At 39.5% G+C, this 12,389-nt stretch overlaps 1 protein-coding gene across 10 annotated transcripts; it reads left to right on the top strand.

Moving 5' to 3' along the window:
* Positions 1-423: 423 nt before the first annotated feature.
* LOC140767127 (histone-lysine N-methyltransferase ASHH3) lies at positions 424-6,979 on the top strand. Of its 10 annotated transcripts, none has more exons than XM_073106922.1 (13): positions 426-745; positions 850-991; positions 1,246-1,357; positions 1,635-1,734; positions 3,344-3,422; positions 3,512-3,683; positions 3,755-3,835; positions 3,982-4,096; positions 4,553-4,580; positions 4,716-4,803; positions 5,947-6,007; positions 6,114-6,201; positions 6,413-6,979. In XM_073106922.1, exons 1-12 carry the CDS (start codon positions 698-700, stop codon positions 6,186-6,188), a joined length of 1,101 nt encoding a protein of 366 aa, XP_072963023.1. In that variant the 5' UTR covers positions 426-697; the 3' UTR covers positions 6,189-6,201; positions 6,413-6,979. The 10 variants fall into 10 exon arrangements, 9 of the variants coding, with proteins under 9 accessions (XP_072963025.1, XP_072963032.1, XP_072963028.1 ...); XR_012105544.1 differs by having other exon boundaries at positions 427-745; positions 5,936-6,007; XM_073106931.1 differs by lacking the exon at positions 6,413-6,979 and having other exon boundaries at positions 425-745; positions 855-991; positions 6,114-6,395.
* Positions 6,980-12,389: the final 5,410 nt, after the last annotated feature.

The raw sequence follows: 12,389 nt of genomic DNA, 5'->3' as shown, positions 1-12,389 counted from the left end.
TACAGCATGCGACTTTGATGAAGAGGGTTTTGACCATTTTAGGCTTTTGAAAAGGGTGGGAGGATACATATGGTGTGAAAGTTAGTGTGAGACTTAAGGTTAGAAATTTAATATTTATATAGTATTGGATTGATAGGTTGACCCAACCCGACTCAATCTAATCTAACCTATATATTTAAATTTAAATAGGTCAATAATTTATTGAATAAATCGGATTAGATAGATTAACCCATTTACAACCAGAACTTGTTTAGACTAAATTTAAATTTGATTAGAAGTTGGGTCGGTATCGTTAATTTTTGCATCTCCGCCTCTGCTTTCTTATAAAGTGCTATTTTATTGTGTTTTTTTTTTTGGAAGATTTTTAAATCGACCTGGTTTTGTTAATTTTTTTGTTATATCTAATGGGTCGGGCTTGAACGGGTCGGGCCATTTGAACACGTTAGCGATGCGATTCGCCGTCTACAAACGAAGAGGAGCAGCCGTCTCTTTGCAGCAGCTTACGCCCTCAAACTCCGGTGCCCGCGATCAAACAACGTACCCTTGAAGCAGCGATGATACGATCTTGAAAGTCGGAGTCGTCTTGAGAGGACGAACACTTCTAGCCCCGGGTGTTTGATCGCTCAATTATTCCTTCCGTCGATTATCACCTTTTTCTTCTTCCGTCTAGTGCCGTAATTGGCTTCCGACAAAGGCGATGATTAGATCTCCCCGGTCACCGAAGAAGATGAAGGCCGAGAAGAAGGTATCTTATGCTAGCAATGACTTGTATTTAGTTCTTAAACAACCTACTCTTTCTAAATTATAATCAGATGGTGGTGGATTTGTTGCATCAATTTATTCCTCCAGAGCAGTAGCGGCAGCAGCGCGAGCCCTGAGCACGCGTTTCAGCAGTTGCTGCATCATCTCGGGGGTGAACCCGTCGGATTCCAGCTCCCGGATTGGCTGAAAAAGCAGCAACAGGCCATGCCCTACACCTACATTCGCCGCAGTATCCCCCAAATATTGTGTTCTTTTCTTCGATTTTCGTTTTCTGTTTCTTCTTTTCCTTCAGTTTCGCACATCCTCTGGTAACAACAAGTTAGAAACAAACCAGGACTAAAATGGTTAGAGAATCTTGGTGCGTTTTTACTCAAAATAATCTGAACGGAAGAACAAATGATTATTAAGGCAGACTGGAACTAATAATTTCTCCTGCCAGTTGCTAAACAGAGGCATCTCCTGTTCTTCTTTGACTCTAGAAAGATGTCTATCTCACTAAAAAGATCAAAAGGCGTGGTGAGGACGACGGCATCTTCTGCTCCTGCAGCCCTTCTTCTGGATCATCAACTGTTTGTGACAGGGATTGCCTTTGCGGGTATTTCTATTGATCTTCTTCCTAAGTTGTTCAAGAAAAAGGGAACAAACAACTTTTTGATAACTTACAAATAGAGGTAGCATGCCTTATCCAAACGCAGCTATCTGAGGCAATGGATGCTGCATGCTCTCTACTTCTCCATGGTGTCTCTTGAGATAGTATTATTATCCTTTTTAATGTGAATCATGTGCCATTACTGTTTGTCGTACCACATCCATGTTTTCATCGTCTCTACATGACTGGTGTTATTCGTTAGTATGCTCTCTTTCTTTTGCAGAGCACTTCTGTCGACATGCTCTCAAAGTTGCAATTGTGGCAATTTGTGCATCAACAAACCATTTCAGAACCGTCCTGTGAAGAAAGTAAAACTAATTAAGGTACGAAATCAGGCACCGCAATAGTTATTTCTTCCTTTACTTTTCCTTGTTTTGATTTATCCTTTTTAACAAGAAGATCCATATAAATGTTTGTAGTTGCTATTACATATATAACAGTCGTACTAGTCACTATGTTGATATTGGCACATGCAGAGGGATAGCAGTTGTACTAGTCACTATGTTGATATTGACACATGCAGAAGGAGAAAAGCTTATGAGTTAATTTGATGTAACACGGAATGCTGGCCCCATCTACATCTCTATTCTTTTCCTTTCAGCTACTGTACATGTTCAAGAACCGATTTAACTTCTTCATTGATGCTCTTCAAATTGAATGATCATCTTTAAATCTAAAGCATTCTTCAATCTTCAGCAAGACCATTTAGTTGATGGCTTGGTCCCAATAAGGGTCTTCCCAGCCCCATATCTTAACCATCTTGTGGGTTAGAGCAATATATATTTTGATCTCCATGGTGGAGTAAGGTTTGTATAAAATTTCAAAATGTCCAAGATATTCTTATATACAGTTGAACTTCAAGATTTCCTTGGTTAACTAAAGGTATCTGTAACTGCCGCTCAGTTTATTAGATTTACATTTTAGTAGTCAATTAATTCATTGTAGCACAAAACTGTTAAAATTGAAAATCTTCTTTGACAAAATTGTTGGATAAAATCTCTTGTATACTTATGATTTCTCAAAGATATAATGATTCCAGCATTACCAGTATTGATGAATGATGAATCCTCAATAAAACCATGATTATTATAAGGTGTGCTTTGAAGAACTATGAGGGGTTGATAATCAGTCTCCTTCCATATCTCATCCATCTCCACTCCACTTATCCAAGTCTTCATCTATTTTTTCTGTCTACAAAATTAAATAAGAAGAAAGTTGGGACAAAAATTTGGAATTTATATTATATTATTAATTTCTTTGGTAGCAGTAGATATATATTGGAAAATGTTCCTTCACAAGGACAGTTAATGATAAGGTACTATGAGAAATTGCAGCAAAAGATTCCTATATTATTTGTTCACACTTTTCCCCCTTCCCCTCAATACCTAAGATTCAAGCAGATGTTCCTCCTCTATATTTTGTAGAGTTAGCCAGATTTTGTTCTTCCTTGTTGGTTAGGTAAGTCCTGTAAAATTGTGAAACTACAAACATGCTCATATATCTAAGTAGATATTGCAACAATTGGCTGAAAAGATGGTGCCAACCAGATGCATGGGAATCACTACTTTGTTCAGGTCACACATTTATTCGTCACTCTTCCTACTGGACGGCTAGAGCTATCACTCTAACAGTAAATGCAACCACATACTTTTGCGTCACTCATTTTTGTGCAGAAGAAGGGAAAATTTTATGAAGAAATCTTGGTTCCTTTTTATAAAGTTTTATCAGATGAGGCTTGTAGCAATGTAGCTTCCTCCTTTTTTTTTTGTGTAAAATCCTATGGAGTATAATATTGTTGGTTTCTTACTCATCAAATGTAGTATAGCTCTTGCCTTTTGGTTTGCATTTCTAGATGCTCTTTTTTTCATTAAGCTTCAGTATTTATCTTTCAGTATTATATATACTCTTTATTTTGTACATAATGTTTTTCAGACAGAGAAATGTGGATCAGGACTCGTAGCAGATGAAAATATAAGACGAGGAGATTTTGTGATTGAATATGTTGGTGAAGGTGACTACTCTCTGAGTTCTGGCAGATGATTATCAGATAGTATAGTCTATTTAGATTGAGTTAATATTTTTGTTTTTCTTAATTTTCAGTAATCGATGATAAAACCTGTGAGGAAAGGCTCTGGAAAATGAAGCATTGTGGAGAAACTAACTTTTATCTCTGCGAGATTAACCGAGACATGGTCATTGATGCTACTTACAAGGGAAACAAGTCTAGATATATAAACCACAGCTGTCAGCCTAATACTGAAATGCAGAAATGGTTCTCCACGTTCCATTTTTCTGATATAGCTATTATTAAAGGGAACACATTTACATATGATCTTTCTATAGGACAATTGATGGTGAAACCCGGATTGGTATATTTGCAACTCGCGATATAACAAAGGGGGAAGAGCTGACGTATGATTATCAGTATGTTATACTGCACCTTGTTTTGGTGCCTGCTTATGGATATGCTGCATTTTCCTTGAAATTGTGTGCATGAAAGTCATTTAACCCGACATAATTTGTTATTCATATTTATCTCAATTTTAATAATAAATTCAACAAATCTGCAGGTTTGTACAATTTGGAGCAGATCAAGATTGCTATTGTGGTGCCATAGGTTGCAGGCAGAAACTAGGAAATAAGCCAAGCAAATTGAAGTTTCCATCTGCAGATACTTCTGTTCAGGTAGTTCTAAGTGATGTGGCAGCCTAATCTTTATCATCTGTAGTTTGTTAACATATCATATTATCAGGTTCTTATGAACTTCTCAATAAACTCTTTCGTATCTCTAGGATTATCTGTAGTTTGTTACTTTCAGGTTTATTAAGAACTTATGGAGAAGCTCTTTAATACCTGTCTTTTAATGATCTGCATTTTCTCTTTCTCCAAATTCAATATCTTTTCTTTATCATTGTACTGGAAAAGATATTATCAGGACATCTTGGAGAGTCTTGTTATCCCTGGTATTCAATATCTTTCCTTTATCATTCTACTAGAGAAGATATTATCAGGACATCTTGGAGAGTCTTGTTATACCTGGTATTTGAATATGTTTAGGACATATGCTGATGAAAACATATAATGCATTAATTCATTCACAATCAGAAGGAGTTAACTAATTTGATGTTTTTATTATGACAGGATCTACAGAGTCGAAGATTAGATATAGGTATATCACAAATTTTAGATATTAAAATAATTAATGCTATTCACATGAATGTGCTTTTTTCCTTCACAAAGTCCTGAAGTACTCCAGTATCTAGCATAGCTCAAGAAGCATTATTGTTACTTTTTTGTGGAGCAGGAAGTTTGCATGTCACTGTTCTTCCGAAGAAAAAGAGTTCTGGAAACTGTATTGGAGAAGTTGTGCGAATTTGGTCATCTGATAAAAGGTAAGGATGAACTCTTTATTCTTTTTACAGTTTCTAGTATTTATTTGTTGTTGTATCAATGCATTACTAAATTTCGTACATATTTGCTTCTGCTGTAGCCTAATAAAACATCATAATAAGAAGTTCTAAGGTCGTCAACTGATGTAACTTAATTTGAAAGAGAACATATTATCTAGAATCTGTTCGTTTGAGAAATGGCATATTGTGATAAGGATGGATATTCTGGGAGATTCCAAGATGCTGCTGTTAAACATCATTCATTTATCCTCTTGTGAAGCATTTCTTTGAACCATCGTTTAATTATTCAACCATCTATCAGAAGCACAATCTGAAAATCTGAAATGTTTAGCATAGTATTTATCATGCAAGCAATGTTGGGAAGTCTACTCGGTTATGCTTCTTTAATTCTATGACCTTGTTTAAATTTGATACTCAATATTCATATGCCTAGCGTGTCAACCAAAGGTGCAGGAATAGTCATTTTCTTGTATGGTTGATCTTCTGCTGATATATATATATATATATATATATAGGTGCATGGAAATGTGGTTTATTACACAAATTGAGATTCTATAATTATGTGACATGCAAAACCATGGTCTCCTGGTCCGCACCTTCCACTTTAGTTGGTTGGGACCTAATTGTTGTGCCAACTGGCACAATGTGGTCTGGAATTAACTAAAACCTTGCAATATATAGCTTGTGAAAACTGAAAACGTAACAATTCTGTGGACTGATTGTTCTTGTATCCTATTCTTTTAAGATTATCCCTCAGTGCTTGTGTTACATTAGTTTCCTTCATCCTACATTCAGGATTATTATTTTGAGTTTATTCATATTGTCACATTAGCACCATGCCATAGTGCCATTATGTGTCAACACCAATATCTATTATCTAAGATGGATCTTTAATATATGATTGTATTGCTAAATGAGAGAAAAAGGTAGCAGAAATATATGATATTACAAGCACAACTAAGGTAGTAAATTAACGAACAATTTATATTTATAGTCCACCGTCCACCAATATTGAATGGTTCTTATTTCTCTCATAAGAAATCTTGAATGGTTCATATGTTGCTGTATTTATTTCATGTGCTACTTACCAACATTAGACTTAATGTATATGAAGTTCACATATAGAGTTGGCAGGTGTTTTGGAGCAGTTATTCTAGAGTTCAACTGTTATTCCAGAGAACACACTGTAAGGCCTTTTCATTATCAACTGAATTTACCCAATGTTTCATATTAGGCAGATTTGTGAATATCAGGAGCACCAAAAGATGCTATTCTGCTGTATATTTTGACAGATTCTTACAGAGGAAGGGCAGGTTCAAAATGTTGACCTATCGAGAGAAGATTGGGACTTCTGTATGATCAATTAATGTTACATCAGAGGTACTTCATAGCTGTTTCTTCAGGTTTTATATAGTTCCCTCTTTCTTGGAAAAACTGGGTACCTGTTTAAGTCCAAGTTTGTATTTTTTATTTTTTTTACATATAAGCCACTTAAGGGTGCTGTCCATGTCTTACATTCTTTATTCTGGACTACATATATGATTATATCCTTCTTTATCATCCTTTACATTAACCTATCCCCACGTAATAGGGGATGATGGATGGTTGAAGGATGAAGGGTGTCGGATGTGGAGAGGAAATATATAGCTGAAGGATTTTACCAAGATCTAAGCTCAATTTTGCCACCCAAGAGCCCATGGTTTTGAAGAATATGGATGGAGCGTTGGGAATAATAATATCTTAGGTATGCCCATTGGAGTATCATATGAGAGATGTTGATGCATGCACGCATATGATCTCAAACAAGTTTTAGTGTCTGCTGAATGATCCAAGGTCATTCATATTAGAATGCACAAGATAAGGTCAAAAAGGCATCTACCACAATTTGGGTTTCATGAAGGATAAGCAGATGTACCAAAGTGCGCAATAGGAAGTGTTAAACATCATGCTTTAATGATACCTTATAATTTACAGTATGCACAGGTTGATGATGCAGAAATGCTGGGCAGGTTATAGGTTTAACATACCTAATCACCATTAATGTGCATGTTCATGAACTTCAGTTAACATCTCTTGTAAGTTTCCACTAGTAATAAGGTGAACCGACCCTAGAAGATCTGAAGCGAATAAAAGAGTGGCTTGTGTATCTTTGTATTCAGCCTTGCTGATGTCAATGTCTATAACTTGGGTGAAAATACCAAATTTATGTTTGTGGACAGATGCAGGAATGATGTAAAGGAAGCTGAATAATCGTTTTATGATGGTTGGAGAGTAATGTACAGATTCCAAATAATGCTAATCACATTATCTGGCTTTTGTCCTACAGTCTTCGACAGAAGTGTCTTGTTGGATCATCATTACTGATCAATGATTTTTATCATTACCTCTGGAACAGCTGATATAAGTACTTAGAAAAGTAGCATAGAAGAACTAACTTACTCTAATGCAACATGGAACCCAAGGAAATAAGCAAAAGGAAAGAAGAAAATCCAAAGTGTAGGCTGGCTTCTAGTTATGTCTAGAGGTGATTATCGGGTGGGCGGCCTACTGAGCTTAAATTTTTATTTATGGCCTAACCCATCAGCATGGCTAGAATATTTTAGTCTGTTATTATCTACTAGCACATTCGATATTGGGCTTAGGTCGAGTATAATAGGCCTAACAAAACATGTTGAAATTTAAAAAATATTACATCTTATTGGGCCAAACATAATAGATGTCTATGAAGATATTTTAGTTATCTTTTATGAGAATATATTTTTTACTAAATATCTTATATGAGACTAAATAAACTACGGAATTATACATGTATTATAGGTTGGGCTATGGATAGATGTAATGGGTCGAATTTTTGAGCTGGGCTGGGTAGGCTAAGGCTGACCCTATGCTGTTTGTTGTTTACTATCATCTCAGGCTCGGGTTAGATCAGATTTAGGTGGTTAAAATTGGGTGGATCTGTGCTAGGTTTGGGTGAATTGGGTTTAATGATCACCTCTAGTTATGTCTAGGAGGTTTGATCGTTATGGTCGGCCAAAGAAAAATGTACAATACCAGCCGGGATGCTAAACAATGTTTTCCTTTTGTTTTGAGAAAACAGAATATTAAACAAGGAAGAATTCCTTTTTGCCACGGAAATAAAAAAGAACTCGATCATCAAGTAAATAACTTAATGCAAAGGGCATTTGGTAAAAAGGGAAAGAAAGAGTCAGCGACAATGATCGTCAGAAATTCATAAGACCACCAGAGCGGGAGACCTCCGCTTCCGCTTCCAGGTGGAGGCCTACGCTAAATAGCAACTGCCCGTCCTTGTGGTGCTCCCATGCGAAAGAATAAAAAGTAAAAATATCATTGATCAAATGCCATTGTTACAAAAAGACCCTTGCTCACATGGGTGGCTAATAATAACCTAATCACCTATGTTTTACTAATTCGAAAGGTTTAATTTAAACCGAGATGCATCTTGACCCTGCAAAAATTGGCTCCCCATTAGGATGCTGGGTCACAAAGCCTTGCTCATATGCTTTGAAATTTGTTTTTTCAAAACAGAACTAGGTCATTTTCTTTTTTAAAAAATAACAGAACTGTCGTGGCAGAGGGTGTGTGCGTAGAAGAAAGATTTGCTTCATGCAGTGTTGGCTATTATGAATGGCAAATTCGGAAAACAAGAAATGAGTCCTTTTGTATATATAATAAAAGAAGTAGAGTAAATTTATGTTAGAATTTTAAAAAACATTTCCTATCCACCTTGGGATTTATTTTTTCCAGTTTTTGAAGAATAAACTAAAAGTTATTAATTTTTTTTCTTTAAAATGTCTCCACTCCACCTTGGGATTTAGATTTCTATCTCTAAAAAGAGTTATTTATTTTAATTTTTAATTTTTGCAGAACGGATAAATTGAAATAATTACCACAGGACACTCTCTAGAGAGAATTCAATTGTTGTACTTATTAATAGTGCCTCTATACCATATCTATAAATAGTACCTCTATATACATATGGATTTTTTAATCTATTTTGACATACTGCCGTACTTACTCTAATCGACATTTTTTTTTATTAACCGAGCTGTAATCGAGATATGGTGATATCGATCAATCTCAGAAGCCAGTCCATGCTCCCTTCCTCACCAGGACGATACCGACTTGTGGATGACCCTTCCACTAAGCACATTATCTCCTATGGTGAGGATGAGACATCTTTGTGGTCCACCCTCAGTTTGCTAGAGACCTCCTCCCCAACTACTTCAAGCACACCAATCCGACAGTCACGTAGATCAAAACCAATTGTTACGATCCTTCCTCGGCTATAGGCTCTGATACCAGCTTGTTACGATCCTTCCTCGGCTATAGGCTCTGATACCAGATTGATACGAACCCTCTTTTGGTGCTATGGCTCTGATTCAAGATTTATACGATCTTGCACGGAAATTTGAGATCAGATCCCGAAATATCCCGCCGTTGGATCGCTGTGAAATTTTGATATGTTGTAGGCCCGGAAAAGAGCTTTCCAACGGATCTAGTTTGAGGCGAATCGGAGATGGGGATCTCGAAATATCGTTCGTTTAGTGGACGAACGTCAGGATACTCTGTTTTTGGATTCCGTGGATGAAGGCACGAAATCCTAGGTAATGGTGGATTGTGGAGGGCCGGTGTTGATGGGGTGGCACCGGTGTAAAAGTGATGGTGGAAGGGTTATGGATGATGGAAAGGTTAGGGATAGCGATGGATAAATTGGAAGAAGGGGGAGAAGAGGGCCACTCCTAAGGGACTAGGGTGATTGGCCTGTCGAGGGAGATTAGAAGCGGCGTTGCCGGGGAGATTGAGGGAACGAGAGCGAAGAAGATGAAGGAGGCAAGGCAAACTCAATTCTCAATATTCAATAATAATTTTGGTTGCCCTACACATACTTTTATAGGCTAACCAACAACTCAATCTTATCCTAAAACACAATCTTATCCTAAAACTCAATCTTATCCTAAAACTCAATCTTATCCTAAAACTCAATCTTATCCTAAGGTAAATCCAAACTCGAGACGATGTCGGTGAAGTCCGAATCGTATCAATCCACCACGCTTCCGCAACCTTGTCCTCAAGGTTTGAAATTTGGGAAGCGATCCATGATGTCTGTCTCTAGCTCCCATGTAGACTCGTCAGTAGGTTTGCCCAGCCACTCAATCAGCACTTCAGTCTCTAATCTGGATCCTTGGCGTCTTCTCCTACGACTTAGGACTCGAACCGGCTCATTGGAGCCATCTTCCTCCATTGGTTCGGGTAAGGTCGAACCCACTACATGGTTAGGCCCGATCTGGGCCTTCAATGCCGAGACATGGAAGACGGGATGTATCCTGGTTCCTTCAGGTAGGTCCAATCGGTAAGCTACTGGACCAATTCGTTGTAGCACTCGGTACGGACCATAGTACTTGTATCCCAACTTTTGGTTCAAAATTGGCCTCAATGTGGATTGTCGATACGGTTGAGCTCGAACGAACACCAATTGATCCACCTCAAATTCTCGCTCACGTCTGCCTTTGTCATGCGTTTGCTTCATGCGGTTTTGTGCTGTGGCTAGGTGAGTCTTGAGCCGTCTCAATGTTTCATCTCGATCAGCAAGCTCCAAGTCAAGCTCAGTCCTATCCGTCGCCGCGAGTCTATCGTAGGCACGCAAGACAGGGGGAGTGCGCCCATAAACCGCCTCAAATGGGGGCATGCCAATGCTTGAGTGATGAGCGGTATTGTATGACCACTCAGCCCAGGGAAGAAATTTGACCCAATCCTTTGGTCGATCCGCCACAAAGCATCGCAAGTATTGCTCTAGTCCACGATTCACCACCTCGGTTTGGCCATCCGTCTCGGGGTGATAAGCTGAACTAAGATTGATTTGAGTCCCTTGCAATCTGAAGAACTCGGACCAAAACTCACTTATGAAGATGCGATCCCGGTCTGACACGATCGTCCTAGGCATCCCATGCAAGCGTGCCACTTCCCGAACAAAAATTTCAGCAACCCTTTTTGCTGAAAACGGGTGAGACAATGTTATGAAATGTGCGTACTTGCTCAGTCTATCCACCACAACAAACATCACCGATTGTCCTCGAACCTCCGGCAGCCCCTCAATGAAGTCCATGGAGATATCCTCCCAAATACGCTCTGGTATAGGTAGTGGTTGCAGCAGCCCGCTAGGCTTGAGTGCCTCTGATTTGGTTCGTTGGCAGATTTGACATTCACGCACATACTTCTTCACGTCCGTCTTCATCCCAGTCCAAGTACAGTTTTGGGCTAGCCGCTTGTAAGTACGTAATACCCCTTCATGACCTGCTATAGGAGTATCATGGAAGTGTGACATCAATAGCCTCCGTAGCTCTTCGTTTCGGGGTACCTTGATTCGCCCGTGCTCTAGTACTAACCCATTGCGCTCCTCGTGCTCGGGGTTGCTTGAGGGGTTCTCTCTCAACTCCTCCATGAGTCGGACCAGATCACTATCCTCTGCACTGGCTCTTCGTAGATCTGAAAAGAAAGGAAAAGTGGGTGCCGAGAAAGAAGCGAGCCCCCTTTCTTTTGGAAGTTCAAGCAGCGGTTTACTTCCATCCAACAACACTCTCTGATCATCTCTCCAAAAAGTCAATGTGAGGCTTGTAAAATCAAAGGTCACGGGCCCCAAGCTCCGAAGCCATTGGGTCCCTAAAACAATATCGGCACCTTGCAAGGCCAATGGATAAAGATCCAATGTGAAAGTTTGGCCTTGCACCTTCAATTCTGCACCTCCACAAATAGAATCTGCTCGCAAGGTGGTGCCATCTCCAATCGTCACATCGAACCCTTCCGTGGGTTCCGACTCGAGCCCAATCTTCCTAAGGAGCCTCATGTCAATGAAGTTGTGGGTGGACCCGGTGTCAATCAAGATTCTCACTGTGGTTTTCTTGATTACACCGTTCACCCGCAAGGTCTTTGGCGCGGCTGTCCCCGAATAGGCGTCGAGGGAGATTTCGGCCTTCGTGTCCTCCATGTGTTGTTGCTCCTCAACTTCTTCTCCTCGATGTCCAGCCACATCTGCACCTTCAGCTGCCATGGGTGGAAGATCGTGGCCTTCTCCTTTGAGTGGTAGCTTGGCAGGGAGCTGCAACGTCATCGCTGGTGATGAAGCTGTCGTGGTCGACTGTCGATTGACCGAGGAGAATGGTAGAAGATCGCTGGAGGCCATATGCGATTTCTTCTTAGTTGCCGACTCACTATGGTTGCAAAGGGAGCTAGTGAAAGGCGGCCCAAGTGTCGAAATTCGCGATTTCGGATCATCTCCTTCACCACTGATGAGGATTCCTGATGAGGGATATCCAGCGACCAGGTGTGGCGTAGCCAGCACTTCGCGATTTGTCGACAAGGTCTCCGGTGCATGGGAAGATGTGGAGGTTCCGAGGGCTGCTACAATGGTTGCGGATCTCATTGTAGTTGGTGGCAGTTCGTTGCGGCTGACCATAGGTCGAGGTGTAGAATCTCGCTCTTGCTGGATAGCCGAACTTTCCCCTATTTTTGTGATGAACGGGGAGGCCGTGGAGGATGTTGGGTATGTTGTG

This window comes from Typha angustifolia, chromosome 9 (genome assembly GCF_048772165.1).
Source record: "Typha angustifolia cultivar Huaian chromosome 9, ASM4877216v1, whole genome shotgun sequence".
Lineage (NCBI taxonomy): Eukaryota > Viridiplantae > Streptophyta > Magnoliopsida > Poales > Typhaceae > Typha > Typha angustifolia.
The sequence above is the reverse complement of the archived record's forward strand: the minus strand, read 5'-3'. Positions and strand labels throughout refer to the sequence as shown.